This window comes from Oncorhynchus kisutch, linkage group LG10 (genome assembly GCF_002021735.2).
Source record: "Oncorhynchus kisutch isolate 150728-3 linkage group LG10, Okis_V2, whole genome shotgun sequence".
NCBI classification, from domain to species: domain Eukaryota; kingdom Metazoa; phylum Chordata; class Actinopteri; order Salmoniformes; family Salmonidae; genus Oncorhynchus; species Oncorhynchus kisutch.
In genome coordinates, this window is record NC_034183.2 from 61,331,206 (window position 1) to 61,347,096 (window position 15,891).

The 15,891-nt window shown below is 46.1% G+C and overlaps 1 protein-coding gene across 4 annotated transcripts in view; it reads left to right on the forward strand.

Moving 5' to 3' along the window:
- LOC109893494 (serine/threonine-protein kinase N1) overlaps positions 1-5,261 on the forward strand; it is a 42,728-nt gene extending 37,467 nt beyond the window's left edge. For all 4 annotated transcript variants that reach the window (XM_031834516.1, XM_031834517.1, XM_020486731.2 and 1 more), the window contains exons 15-23: positions 241-313; positions 412-503; positions 1,251-1,427; positions 1,656-1,718; positions 1,832-1,908; positions 2,171-2,313; positions 3,394-3,501; positions 3,754-3,834; positions 4,077-5,261. In XM_031834516.1, the coding sequence (XP_031690376.1) occupies positions 241-313; positions 412-503; positions 1,251-1,427; positions 1,656-1,718; positions 1,832-1,908; positions 2,171-2,313; positions 3,394-3,501; positions 3,754-3,834; positions 4,077-4,280 (1,018 nt within the window). In that variant the 3' untranslated portion in view covers positions 4,281-5,261. The remainder of the gene's footprint in view (positions 1-240; positions 314-411; positions 504-1,250; positions 1,428-1,655; positions 1,719-1,831; positions 1,909-2,170; positions 2,314-3,393; positions 3,502-3,753; positions 3,835-4,076) is intronic.
- Positions 5,262-15,891: the final 10,630 nt, after the last annotated feature.

A 15,891-nucleotide genomic window follows, 5' to 3' on the forward strand; every position in this document is an offset into this window, starting at 1 on the left:
TGGAGAAACACACCCACTCACAATATGGCCACATGACCTGACCTCCTCTATAACACGTTACTGTAGCCACAGAGACATATATCACAGCAACATGCTCTCTATAGAAGTGCTAGGTAGACACAAAACACCAGATAATACTGCATCCTGTTTCTTCAGCTAGCAGATGACCCTCAACATGGTAAAGTAAAGGCTATTTCAGTGATTGTGACCATTATTATTTTCTTTGTGTCCTGGTATTAGACAGAGCAAAGGCCCTCTGTGTCTGCAGGACTTCAAGCTGATCGCTGTGCTTGGCAGGGGACACTTTGGCAAAGTATGTGTCCTCACATTTGAAATATCCTCCCTTTGTTTGGAGGTTCTCCATCCAGAGGATTCAGGTCGAGATCCACATGAACCACTGGTGTTTTCCAGGTGTTGTTGTCGGAGTACAAGAGGACAGGCAGTGTGTACGCTATCAAAGCCCTGAAGAAGGGAGACATTGTGGCGCGGGACGAAGTGGACAGGTATGGATCTACACTAGAGTGCAACACAGGCCAAGACAGAACACAGGCCAACAATATCATCTGACAATTATATATGACCTCCATCATGGTGAAATGACTTGTCTAGTTTTATATATAGTGTGCCACAAAATTGTCAACACAAAACTGATCAGCAACAAACCATTGCGAAAATATACACTACAAGTTAACTGTGTGTTTACATACTGTACTTGATATTAGACAGTTGTCTCTCTTTCCTGTTGTCTTCTATCATTCTCTCCTCTCTCCCTCTCCTCTCTCCCCTCTCCCTCTCTCTCTCCTCTCTCCCTCTCCCTCTCCTCTCTCCCCTCTCCCTCTCTCTCTCCTCTCTCCTCTCTCCTCTCTCCCTCTCCCTCTCCCTCTCCCTCTCCCTCTCCCTCTCCCTCTCCCTCTCCCTCTCCTCTCTATCTCTCTCCTCTCTCCTCTCTCCCTCTCCCTCTCCTCTCTCTCTCTCTCCCCTCTCCCTCTCTCTCTCCTCTCTCCTCTCTCCCTCTCCTCTCTCTCTCTCTCCTCTCTCCCTCTCCCTCTCCCTCTCCTCTCTCTCTCTCTCCCCTCTCCCTCTCCTCTCTCTCTCCTCTCTCCCTCTCCCTCTCCCTCTCCCTCTCTCTCTCTCTCTCTCTCTCTCTCTCTCTCCTCTCCTCTCTCCTCTCTCCTCTCTCCCTCTCCTCTCTCCCTCTCCCTCTCCCTCTCCTCTCTCTCTCCTCTCCTCTCCTCTCTCCATCTCCTCAGTCTGATGTGCGAGAAGCGTATTTTTGAGACGGTGAACAGCTCCCACCATCCCTTCCTGGTCAACCTGTTTGCCTGTTTCCAGACCCCAGAACACGTGTGCTTCGTCATGGAGTACACGGCTGGGGGTGACCTCATGATGCACATCCACGCAGACGTCTTTACAGAGCCCCGAGCCGTGTGGGTACCGCTGTGTATTTCTGTGTTTGCTGTGTTCTACTGAATGTGTAACGGAACATGGGGGAGGAGCAGACATGCTTTGAGATATGTATATTTGTGTTCATATGGTTGTGTACTGTATGCGTACTCATATCCATCCACGGTCTGCTGTTACTGTCGTCTGTGTGTGTGTGTGTGTGTGTGTCTTGACTATTTGTGTGCGCGCGTGTCTGTCTGTCTGTCCTGCAGGTTCTACGCAGCCTGTGTGGTTTTGGGCCTGCAGTTTCTTCATGACCATAAGATTGTGTACCGGTGAGTACTCTGGGTAGACATGAAACACAGAACACATGACCCTCTCATCCTCCTACCCCTTCATCCTCAAAGTACCCATCAATTTTGAATTAGTCTTCATCCCTCCTCCTCAGGGACCTTAAACTCGATAACTTGTTGCTGGATACACAGGGCTACGTGAAGATCGCAGACTTCGGGCTCTGCAAAGAGGGTATGTTCTCTATAACTTATTCATCATGTCTCCAGAGCTCTGTAAGGATGCAAGGTCATAGCGGTTGTAGTTTGGAGTACTTTTGAGTCTTATTATTGAAGCCTCTTTTTGCTAATGAGCTCATGTTTTTCTATATTTGTGACTCAGTTTGTGTTTCTCTCGCTCTCCTTCCTCTCTCTGTTTTTCTCTCACAACAACCTCTCTCTCACTGCTTCTCTTTTCTTCCCTTCGTCTCATTCCTGATCTCTCTCTACTTCCCCAGGTATGGGCTATGGGGACAGGACCAGTACGTTCTGTGGTACTCCTGAGTTCCTGGCTCCAGAGGTTCTGACAGACACCTCCTACACCAGGGCAGTGGACTGGTGGGGCCTGGGAGTACTGGTGTATGAGATGCTGGTGGGAGAGGTAAGAGACTTGACTCTAAAAACCTCTTCAGAGAATTATATAAATATGACTCCATACATATCTAGTCTTATTATTTAGACCTGCTCTGGAACTTTGGCCCGCTTTGGGCTGGATGTGTCAATGTGTAGTTCATACATTATTAATTTGGAGAATTACGGTCTTACCTCAATTAGACACGAAGCTGTGCTGCACCATTTTCCCTCAAGTGGTCCAGCCCCCTAGCAATTCGAGTTCAACCAATGAGTTTCAGCCCCTCGCCATATGAGTGACAGCTAGCAAGATGCACATGATGCACCGACAGCAGAGCGAGAGAGAGGAAATTTCAGGGGCCCACTTTCAGAACTACTGGCTAAAAAGTACACAAAAGTACCGGAGAATCCCTTGAATGAGTTAAGCCCTCACCTTTAAAGTAATATATACTTTAAGCCGTTATGGTAATACAGCACTTTAGTCTATTTTACATAAAGTGATGTGTGTTTGAGCCATATGTTACATAAATTAATATAGTGTAACAACTCACTAGGCGTGGCTGGTTGGATGGCAATGATGAGTAATAATGACGTTAGTCCAACACAAAGAGGCACAACTTAAGCCAAGGCAGCATATTTATTCAAGATAAAAGGGTCACAAAGATAGTTCTCAAACTGTAACTGAAAACACTCTCCCACACAGGGCTTAACTGAACTTAGTTACACTGAACTTAAAACTATCTGGGCTGCTACCCAGCTTACCAGCTTCACAATGTCCATGTGCTTCAAACAAATGTCTATAGAGCTCAGCCTTCGGCATCCAGCCAGGAGCTTTTCCCAAATGTCTGTAATGCTCAGCCTGCAGCATTCAGCCAGTAGCTCCTCTTCTCATGCTGAACTGAACTTGCACCTTATAAGACCCAGATGTATTGCAGCCTAACGAGGCTGTGTGGCTTCAGGTGTGGGGCTTGGCACTGCAGCCTAAAAATGCTGGTTGTGGAGTGTGGCTTTACACGCCAAACAGTGGCATTCCCCGGCCACATCACCGGGGCGCCATAATAGGTTAAATGGGTGGCTGCGAGCGTGACAGTGTGGTCCATGTGTGTGTCAGTCTCCATTCCCAGGTGATGATGAAGAGGAGGTGTTTGACAGCATAGTGAATGACGAGGTGCGCTACCCGCGCTTCCTCTCCACAGAGGCCATCGGCATCATGAGACGGGTAAGGTCCTCCCCCAACATTCACATCCCACCAATCACCAGTGGAGCAAGAGAGAATCACATTGATTGACATGATCAGTTTGGTCACTGTAAAGGTAGAGCCATTTTGCTTCTAGTTTTCAGTCAGTGGGTTTTCTGTGAAAGTGTTTCTGATGTTTTTTCAGTTGTTTGCCATCTGTGTGTGTTGCTAGCTGGTGTTTGGTCTGTGAGTTGTTATGTCTGGGTTGAGGTGTTTATTGTTTTCTGTTGCCAGTTGTTGAGGAGGAACCCGGAGCGGCGCCTAGGCTCTGGTGAGAAAGATGCTGATGATGTCAAGAAACAGCCTTTCTTTAGGGTGAGTCTCTCTCGCTCTCTTTCTCTCTCTCTCAAACACAGACACACATGTCATTAGTTAACATTCCTTATAAACCACTGATTAAACTCTTGCTATGTAATCAGTGAGCCTGTTATAGTTCCAGCATCTGCTCCAACTCTATGTGGTACTGTAACGTCATGGGTTGCTGTTTTCAGTTGCATAGATTATTTAATTCACCTGGATTCTATGAACCAATCCGGTCTCTCTGTTCGCCCTCTCAGGGTGTGGACTGGGAAGCGCTGCTGCAGAGGCGGCTCCCGCCCCCGTTCGTCCCCAACATCAGGGGAAGGGAGGACGTCAGCAACTTTGACGAGGAGTTCACCGCCGAGACCCCCGCCCTCACGCCGCCCCGCGAACGCCGTACCCTCTCCCGCAAAGACCAGGACTGCTTCAAAGACTTTGACTACGTCTCTGACCTCTGCTAAGGGTCAAGGTCAGACTCTCCCTTTAGACTATAAGAGGAGCTGACGAGGGACTCTGCACTGCGAGAGGGATGTTACCAGGAGAGGCTTACTGCTGTTCTGTCTGAACTGTGAAGAGGCAGAGGAAAGTTACGGGAGGATGTGACTGCTGCTGCGGAGATACATTGTCAGGGATCTACTGACCTCTAATGGATTTCTAGAGGGCCTTTTATAGGATGATACATGATGATGTAACGCTCAGTGGATGAGTGCTGGGGCACAGTGTCTGTGCAGCATAGCAACATTGGAACTGAGTGAAGTTTATTTCCCTATAGAAAGTAATGGAGCCCACTTAAAAGATAACATGGATATTCTCTGTAGAAGACAATACAGTTCAAATGGACCTCTCTCTATTGCCTCTCTGCCTGCTGTCTTTCCTCTCCCTTTATCGTTTGAGGCTGCTTACTGTTTCTGTGTGTAAATTCTGATCCTGCCTCAGTCTGTTCCCATTGCTGTCATCTGGAGTCCTGCACCTCTCATAAATCACCACATGGGGGAGCCATAGAAAAGGTCAAAAGTGTTCCAGAGAAATTGAGGAGATGACCAAGTGGGGTGCAGATTCAGTGTGTGACAAATGCCAAGGGATGCTAGTGAGGATGATGAGGGTGGAAGGATGAGGGTTGAGGTGTTTTTCTGTGTTTGGGCTGGGTCCTCACCATGTCATGTTACCCCTCGTCTTCAAATGGGATACTCCTCTACTCTCCCCGCTCTGTACGAGTTTTATCCTCAATCATTTAGAATTATTTTTCAAATAGTTTTCTGTGATTTTAGTTTCTTTTTGGTGTTTGATTTGTCAATCATGTTTGGAATTGTGACTTAGTAAAAATGTGAACCCAATGGACTGACTCACAGCTTTGTGACTTTTCAGCCCAATTACCATTCTACATTAGCAGGAATTCTTTGAACTTATTTTTTCAATATTGTGATATAAAACCTACAATATGAGTACAGTAGTGTATCTTGTTTATGGATTGTCTCACACAATCCAAACTACTATAACTAAAGTTGTTTGTCATCCAGGATTGTCTGAACTCCTTTTAAAGCAATGTTATGTTCATTATGTTGAGTAATAGAACAGAGCAGAGTGTGCTGCACGTCACCAGACACCGTTAGCAGTAGTGGGTACACCATGAAGACACTCAGTCCTAATGGGCCAAACATGTCTACAGCAGGGCCTTTTCGTGTGTGTGTGTTCTCTCCAGGGCAGAAACACACTGGAATTTGGAGTCTCTCTGCTGTAGATTCACATAAACAATGAATGACTAGGCCTAAGGTCAACGTAATGCAATATAATAAAATGGATGAGAATGAAACAGTCTGCAGAGCAGGGCCTCCATAGTGGTGTAGGGGTCTAAGGCAATGCGCCTGCAGTTGCAATGTGTTGGGCGGGTGTTAAGAAGCATGGTTTGGCGGTTTGTGTTTCGGAGGACACATGACTCCACCTTTGCATCCCAAGACAGTTGGGGAGTTGCAGCGATGAGACAAGATTGAAATTGGGGAGAAAAAGGGGGTGAAATACAACAAATGTAAAAAATAAGTCATAGCCCAGCATGTTATGTCATCACAGAGCAATAGTTACAGCAGTGCTCAGTGATCTCAGGGGTCTGGAACTATGTCTGAAACAGAGTACCAGCCAGAAGTAGACAAAGACTGTGACACAGTGGGCCACCAGTGCAGGTAGGTAGGTGTAGAGATGGTGACATATGGCATGGACAAAGAAAGAGGAGCGACACTCTAGCACCCTGAGGAGAACAGAGCTGAGTCTGATACTGTACAGCAGGAGAGGATTGTTATTATTCAATGTGCTAATGACAATACTGTGCCCTGGAGAAGAGGAACAGGAGAATGAAAGACAGAGAGGCAATAATGTGTCATTTTGATCCAGGTAAGGAAAAATAAGAGAGACCGGGAAACATCATTGTAGATTTTCAAAAAAGGGAGAAAAGATGTGGAGGGGGTGGGGTTAGATGAGGAGAGATGAACACACGTGTGTGTTTGGAGAGGGGGGGTCAGGGTGTTCCTGGAACACACTTCTCTCCTCCCTCGTTCTGTCCTTCTTTCCCTCACTCCTTCCTTGCCTCCCATCTTCACTGGAGCCTAGTTTTAAAGGAGCCTGCGGTTTCATTTTATCCTGCACTTTTCTGGTCAAAGCCAATATAAGAAACCATTACCAGGAAGAGACAGGAGTCTCCCATTCGCTCTCTCTCTCTCTCTGTAGGACACACTGTAGCAGTCTAGGACACCTTGGGCGGTGAAGACCAACATAGCCTTACAAGGAACAGAGACCAACAATAACTGCATTATTGTCATTGTTAGAACCAGGTTGGATGTATGAATGTGGAAAAATATGTGAATGTCACCAATCCAGAAAATATGCTAAGCGCAATGACAAACACGTGTAGCTAAAGAGCATCAGGTTTCTACACATCAATGTCACCAACTTGGCATGCTGAAGGCTCTACGGCTCAAATGCCCCTGCTGCATGTTCTTCAGTCTGTTTATCAAGTCTGCCAGTCCAATGTACTCTGATCTCTTTACTTAAGAAACCAGGACAGATAAGTGGTTGTTGGAGCAATAGTGGGCCTTTCAGTAGCAACGGGGCGTAGAGAGACTAATGCATGCAATTATAGATATCTTCCCTGGCTTGGTCTGCCTCAGAGCACCACTCACATTAACCCTCCGCATTTCCACTTGGCTCTTTCCTGGTTGTCTCAACATCTTTGCGCTGTGGTCATTAGTGGTAAAGCAAACCTTTTTAAATATGTCTTGCAGTACCTCAGTACCTCAGTACCTCTTGACCGAAACATCCGTCATCACTCAAAACATTTAGGACCATTTAATGAACAAATATTAGCTTTTAGTGGAGAATTCTGATTTGGGATTGGACAATCCGGCCCGTAACTCTGTTCACTTTTCAGAAACCACCCACTCACAAAATTACACTTTTAAGTAGTGTTTTGGGCCAATAGCTTCATTCCGCAATGTAGAAGTAGACCTACACAGTAAATCAAGGAGAGATGAAATGTAGAATTACATTTACTCTACTGAAGTTATCATAACCCTCAACAGAGTGATAACGTTCCCTGGAGTTAGTGCCCATGACGAGTTAATTGGGACTGTATATTTTTAACTCCTTTATGAGTAACAGGAGACAGGGAGTTAAAACTACGGAGTATCTACAGATGTCATATTTCTCAGCATGCTCTGTTGCAGGCCGATTTTATTTTTTTTACAAATGTTTTGCTTCAATATGTGTTTTCGCGTGTACATTGATTGTTTCTGATCTAATGCTACTCAATGATATGTAACATGCATTTTCCTAAACTAATCTGTAAGTGTTTGACTTTATGGCAACCGTTACTTAGAAGGCTGTTTCAGAATACATGATGTAGGTCGTCTCTAGCAACATTACACTCTGCCTTGCTCTGACATAGATTCTGAATGTAAGTTGTAGGTGATGTAACATTTCTGGACATCCTCCCTCTTAAATGGACACCACTAGAGATTGGATGTCACATTGCAAGACACCATAATGTGACACATGAAGAAATATGCAAATGAGACTTTACACCCTTATACCTCAAATGGAACCATATAAACCCCAAAATCATGTTGTTTGGCTGCATAGGAGTTGAATTAACTCTTGCAATTGTATTGAGAACAAACATTACTCTAAATAATTTACTCTAGAATACTGAACAACACTGCAGAGATTAAAAATAATTATTTTGAATTAATACTGTACAGAGTGAAACCCAATGAAGCAGAGTTAAATATCAACACTAAATTGACACAACTCTAAAAATCGCTATTGCCAGAGTACGTTTTACTCCAGAGCATTATTTTCTGGTCAAATCCCAAAACCCTGAGTCTACTTAGGAAATAGAGACGTTGTTCCACTCTGCAGCAGACACTCTACTTGGACCTTCCAGTTCAATACATTGTCCATGTGTCCACCCAGCTACTTGTATGAACTAAGCTGTGCTATGTTAGCATTGTGGACAACCACAGGCACGTGGTTGCCAACAGATTTGGGGTCAAACACCATCTCCTCTGTTTTCTTTACATTGAGGATAAGATGGTGCTCATCACACCACTTGACAAACCTTTGAATTTCTGACCTGTACACGGTAGTATCAGCATCTTTATACATCAGACAGGGACAGTGGTATGATCAGAAAACTTGACAATATAGTTTTCAGGATTACTGCTAGTGTATTCATTTGTGTACAGTATGAATAAGATGTGTGTTGTTTTGGTATGCCTTTTGTCTTTTGGGGTATCAGAGTCAACACAGAAATGAAGTAGTCTGTGACATCCTCTGCTGACTTGTGCATGTCTAACTCATGAAAAATGGCCCAGTCTGGACACAGAAAACATCCCTTGTGATTCTATACTGTCCTCATTCCAGGCATTCACAGATTTCACAAGGGGTTTACTGCTCTTGAGAGGTGTACGGTAGGTGGGTATGAGCTGGACAGTGTTGTGATCAAGTTAGACAGGGGTGGTTTGGCTTTAGCTGTGTAAAGGAGATTGAGGATGTACTGAGAGCTCCAAGTGGACAGAGAACCTAGCCGACAAGAAAAGGACGGCTATGGAAGGAAAAATACATTTTCTATTCATAGAAAGGTGGAAATTAAAGAAGGCCTGACTGAGACTGAAAAGTGAGTTGGTTAGGACGAAAACAGGTCAGCAAGGGTGTTAGGACGAAAACAGGTCAGCAAGGGTGTTTTCCCTCTGTGGAAAGGGTTCTACGTGAATCCTAAAAGGGTTCTACCTGGAACCAAAAAGGGTTCTTCAAAGCGTTCTCCTATCGGGACAGCCGAAGAACCTTTTTAGGTTCTGCAGTACGTAGTGTATGTTCACATAAATTGCAGACAAGACTGGAATTTTCATTTAATTTCCGTGGCCATATCTCTTTTCATAGATAGATTGCATGTCTGCTCGTTTAATTCTCAAGCTACCAACATAATATTTGACAGACATCATTTACCAACTGGGGTCATTTTGACCCCAAGAAGAAACTATTGGAAAAAGCATCAATCACAGCAAAATATCAACGTCATAAAAATGTGATACGTGTTATCTGAAATAAAAGATGACCAGAATAGACGTTATTTTAGCAAAATTACAGTTAATCAGCATGTTCTGTCAAACATATATATGCATCTTTCCTTTATAGAATGTGCAGCTTTTTCCACAAGTACAATCCACATTAGTACTAAAAAGCAAATTTACCATAATTTAATTATAGTATCATTTAGTTTCTGAATTTTTAAGTAAATATTAATTGTGTAGTATTTATGTGGTCAAAATTATCATATTTTAAAGGGGCAGTACACCAACATTTTAAATATAAAACATTTTATTGACAAAAAGGATTCAATTCACTTCAAAAAGTGATTCTGAGTGACAATGACCAAAACTATTGCAAAAAGCATGGCCACATCTAAGTCTCTACAAACCAAAGTATATAGCACCAAAATATACTTCCAAGTTGCACATATAGAATATTAGTGGATATTATAGGAATTCTGCTATTTATATCACATTTTCAGTAGAATAAGTATTTTTCAGAGAATACACACCAATACAACACTATGTGTACATTTAGAGGGCAGCTGGTTTCTGTATTATAGTTTTACCAAGTATTCATACCACTGACAGACTTTTATCAGCTGTTTTGACAACAGCTAAGCATGTATGTGGTCTTACCTAGTTATAACCAGATAACTAGATTCAGAGCCTATCTGAGTTCTGTATTTCAGATCTATCAAGTATTGAAACCATTGCCAGACCTTGTATACCTTTGGCAAATGTTCTATATAGAAAATAAGGTAATTTTGGTTTTGAACACGGTCATATGATGCGTGGTGTAGAAAAGTTACATCTTAGGAGAGTACATGGGGAGCTCTGCAGATGATCTGTCTATCTGGTCGAAATCACTGATACAGGTCCCCCTCCACCCTCTGGTGGTGTGGATAACTTGTTATTATGTCTCCAGAGAAACCTAGATTCAAATAAAGGTCCTATTTATCCAATTACTATAGGCAGAAGTATATGTTTTTGGCTGAGGTCTGTCAGGCTATGAGTAACTGGTGCATGGAATCAGGCGCAGGAGACTAGAGATGAGTGTACAAGGTCATTTATTCCACAAACAGCACCAGTATAAAACAAATACTAAAGGTGCATGAAATTACCTGTCACTCGTAAATAACAGGCGTAATAACGAACCCGGCAAACAATACCAGCCAACAAGTAACGACCTGACCATTATATACAAACACGCACACAAACATGGGAGAAACTGTACATGTAATTGGGGAATAGAAACCAGGTGTGTAGAAAAAGACATAACAAATGGAAAATGTAAAGTGGATCGGCGATGGCTAGAAAACCGGTGAACAAGGAGAGGGACCGACTTCGGCGGAAGTCGTGACAGTACGGTGGCGGTCTGTGCTTGCTTTCTGACACCTCACGGCCCGCTGAAGGTGCACATGAGCGGCGTCCCATGTCTCCTCCGAGCGCCTAAACCAGTCGTCCACCACAGGAACCTCGATCTGGCTCTGATGCCAAAGCGCCAAAACTTGCTGGTACCCCAGTACGTACTGGAAGGGGGAGAGGTTAATAGAGGAGTGGCGGAGCGAGTTCTGGGCCATCTCTTCCCAAGGTATGAACGCCGCCCACTCCCCTGGCCGGTCCTGGCATTACGACCGCAGAAACTTACCCACATCCTGATTCACTCTCTCCACCTGCCCGTTACTCTAGGGGTGAAAACCCGAGGTAAGGCTGACCGAGACCCCCAGACGTTCCATGAACGCCTTCCAGACCCTTGACGTGAACTGGGGACCTCGATCAGATACTATGTCCTCCGGCACCCCGTAGTGCCGGAAGACGTGTGTAAACAGGGCCTCCGCAGTCTGTAGGGCCGTAGGGAGAATGAGCAAAGGGAGGAGACGACAGAACTTAGAAAACTGATCCACAACGACCAGGATCGTGGTGTTACCCTGTGATGGAGGAAGATCGGTTATGAAATCCACCGGCAGGTGCAACCACGGCCGTTGTGGAACGGGTAAGGGTTGTAAACCTCCCTCTGGGCAAGTGCCTAGGGGCCTTGCACTGGGCGCACACCGAGCAGGAGGAGACATAAACCCTCACGTCCTTAGCTAAAGTGGACCACCATTACTTCCCACTAAGACAGCGCACTGTCCGACTGATGCCCGGATGACCAGAGGAGGGTGACGTATGGGCCCAATAGATCAAACGGTCACGGACAGCTGACAAAATGTACAGACACCCAGCTGGACATTGGGGGGGAGTGGGCTCTGTACGTAACGCCCGCTCAATGTCCTCATCCAGCACCCACACTACCGGTGCCACCAGGCAAGAGGCCGGGAGTATGGGAGTGGGATCCATGGGTCGCTCCTCTGTGTCATACATTTGGGACAGTGTGTCTGCCTTAGCGTTCTGGGAACCTGGTCTGTAGGACAGGGTGGAGACAAAACGGATAAAGAACATGGCCCACCTTGCCTGGCGAGGTTTCAGTCTCCTCGCCGCCCAGATGTACTCCAGATTGCGGTGGTCGGTCCAGATGAGAAAAGGGTGTTTAGCCCCCTCAAGCCAATGTCTCCACGCCTTCAAGGCCTTGATGACAGCCAACAGCTCCCGGTCACCCACGTCATAGTTTCACTCCACCGGGCTGAGCTTCTTCGAAAAGAAGGCACAGGAGCGGAGCTTTGGTGGCGTACCCGAGCGCTGAGAGAGCACGGCTCCTATCCCAGCCTCGGATGCGTCCACCTCCACTATGAACGCCAAAGAGGGATCCGGATGGGCCAACACGGGAGCCGAGGTAAACAGAGCCCTCAGGTGACTCAAAGCCCTGTCTGCCTCAGTCGACCACTGCAAGCGCACCGGGCCCCTCTTCAGCAGTGAGGTAATGGGAGCCGCCACCTGACCAAAACCCCAGATTAACCTCCGGTAGTAATTGGCAAACCCTAAAAACCGCTGCACTTCCTTTACTGTGGTGGGAGTCGGCCAATTACACACGGCTGAAATGCGGTCACTCTCCATCTCCACCCCTGATGTGGAAATGCGGTACCCTAGGAAGGAGACAGACTGTTAAAAAACAGGCATTTCTCAGCCTTGACGTACAGGTCATGCTCCAACAGTCGACTAAGCACCTTGCGCACCAAGGACACATGCTCGGCGCGTGTAGCTGAGTATATCAGAATGTTGTCGATATACACCACTACACCCTGCCCGTGCAGGTCCTGGAAAATCTCGTCTACAAAGGCCTGGAAGACTGATGGAGCATTCATCAACCTGTATGGCATGACGAGGTACTCATAGTGCCCTGAGGTGGTACTAAATGCTGTCTTCCACGTGTCCCCCTCCCGGATACGCACCAGGTTGTAAGCGCTCCTGAGATCCAATTTTGTGAAGAAGCGCCCCGTGCATTGACTCCATCGCACTGGCGATGAGAGGCAGCGGGTAACTGTACCGCACAGTGATCTGATTGCTACCTCTATAGTCAATACAAGGGCGCAGACCTCCATCCTTTTTATTCACAAAAAAGAAACTCGAGGAGGCAGGTGAAGTGGAGGGCCGAACGTATCTCTGCCCCAGGGATTCGGAGACATATGTTTCCATAGCCGCCGACTCCTCTTGCGACAGGGGATACACGTGACTCCTGGGAAGTGCTGCGTCTACCAGGAGATTTATCGCACAATCGCCTCGTCGATGGGGTGGTAATTGAATCGCCTTCTTCTTTCAGATGGTGAGAGCAAATCGGCATATTCAGAGGGGATGCGCACGGTGGAGACCTGGTCTGGACTTTCCACCGCAGTAGCACCGACGGAAACCCCTAAACACCTCCCCGAGCACTTTCGTGACCCACCCTGTGAGAGCTCTCTGTTGCCACGAAATAGTGGGGTCATGACAGGCCAACCAGGGTAGGCCCAGCACCACAGGAAACGCAGGAGAATCAATAAGGAAGAGACTGATTCTCTCCTTGTGATCCTCCTGCGTAACCATGCCCAGTGGAGTGGTGGCCTGCCTAATTAGCCCTGACCCTAATGGTCGACTATGCAGGGCGTGCACAGGGAAAGGCATATCCACAGGAACAATGGGGATCCCTAAACAATGGGCAAATTATCTGTCAATAAAATTCCCAGCTGTGCCTGAATCTATGCGCGCCTGATGCTGGGAATGAGGGGAAAACTCAATAAACAAAAACATGTGAGCAACAGGGTGGGGTGACACGAGAGTGCCCTGCCTGCTGCCTCGACTCCTAGAGGAACCTCCCCAGCACCGACCGGCAGTGTGCCCTCTGCGGTCACAGATGGTGCATGGATTGGCCCCTCCTCCAGGCACCCTAATTGCAGCCCCTCCCAGCTCCATGGGCGTCAGAGCGGTGGTGCTGGGGGATGGAATCGACAGACCCTGATCTGGACGTCCGCGGGTAGCCAGCAGGTTATCCAACCTTATGGACATGTCCACCAGCAGGTTATCCAACCTTATGGACATGTTCACCAGCTGGTCGAAGGTCAGAGTTGTGTCCCTACAGGCCAACTCCCGACGGACGTCCTCACGCAAACTACAACGGTAGTGAACGATCAGGGCCCTGTCGTTCCACCCCGCGCCGGCGGCCAGGGTCCGGAAGTCCATTGCGAACTCCTGTGCGCTCCTCGTCCCCTGCTTCAGGTGCACGAGATGTTCACCCGCCGCTCTACCCTTAGGCGGGTGGTCGAAGACTGCCCTGAAGCGGCGGGTGAAATCCTTGAATTGGTCCAGCACCGCTCCTCCTTCCTCCCATACGGCATTGGCCCAATCCAGGGCTTTCCCTGAGAGACAGGAGACGAGGGCGGACACGCTCTCGCGCCCCCAAGGAGCCGGGTGCACAGTCGCCAGGTAGAGCTCCAGTTGGAATAGGAAACCCTGACATCCCGCTGCCTTCCCATCGTACTCCCTCTGAAGGGAGAGCCGAATCCCACTGGAACCGGGTGAAGGAAGGGTGATCAGTGGTGTCCTTGGTGGTGCTGGCGGAGGCTCTGGAGGAACTCCTCTTCTCTCCCAGCGCTCCATCGTCTGTAGGACGCAATCCATGCGGTGCCGTGATGCAGTATCGCCTCATGCTGCTGGACGCGCTCCTCAACCCCTAGTACCGGGGTAACTGCTCCTGCTGACTCCATTTGTGGTTCGTGTTTCTGTCAGGCTATGAGTAACTGGTGCATGGAATCAGGCGCAGGAGACTAGAGATGAGTGTACAAGGTCATTTATTCCACAAACAGCACCAGTATAAAACAAATATTAAAGGTGTGTGAAATTACCTGTCACTCGTAAATAACAGGCGTAATAACGAACCCGGCAAACAATACCAGCCAACAAGTAATGACCTGACCATTATATACAAACACGCACACAAACATGGGGGAAACAGAGGGTTAAATAATGAACATGTAATTGGAGAATAGAAACCAGGTGTGTAGAAAACAAAGACAAAACAAATGGAAAATGAAAAGTGGATCGGCGATGGCTAGAAAGTCGGTGACATCGACCGCCGAACTCCGCACGAACAAGGAGAAGGACCAACTTCGGCGGAAGTCATGACAAGGTCAAAATTATCCCAAATGACTTACATTTTTAAATAGTCCATATTGATACAGAAACACTAAACAAGTATTTAGATTTGTTAAGAACAAGTTGATTGACAAAGTCATAAAACATTTGAAGAATTTAATAAACAAACTTTGGGCTGTTATGACAAAAATATGCCCCTGGGGTCAAAATGGCCCCAGTTGGTAGTTTAAGAGTTAAAAGGCTGATCTATTCTCAGACCGGTCTGGAGAGAGTGCAACTTGACCAAAGAAAATGAACATTAGAAATTGTTGTCCACAGACCAAACATACTAATTTCCCCATGATACATTTACATTTAGATTGAATATGAAATACTGTACTGGACATTGTTATTTATTTCAGATAAAAAATGTGCATCTGGGACTTAAATCAACCAGAAAACATATCAGTAATAACATATCCAACAACAATTTCATGGCATGAAATAAGAGTTTCCCTGTGAAACAGAATTGAGCAAAGAGGACCTAAAAATGCGTATTAAACACAATCATTACATTATGCATATTGAGTACTTTCTGAATTATTTCTGAACTTTCTCAATTTGGATAAAAATCTGTGTAATTTCACCCACACTTCAGAGAAAATATATGTTAGCCTACACAGTAAAAAAATAACAAAAATAAAGCCAGAAGGACAAGAAATGTAGCTAATTGTTTCATTCAACAATCTTTGCTCACAGTGATATGAATGTATCAAAACTTGTTGAGTCGAATGACTAATTAATGTGTGCCTTTGGAAGGCAACACTGTATATTGGTTCAGCTATATGCCTAAATGTTGAGAAAACACACAATCCTATTGCAGCCTTACAGTTGTATGGTGAATCAACAAACTCTGCTCAAGGTGAGCTGAATTTGAACAAGCTTGTTGAGTAAAATTACAAATGTATGTTTGCTCAAAACTACTCAAAACCATTTCCCAGCATGCTCTATCGCAGGT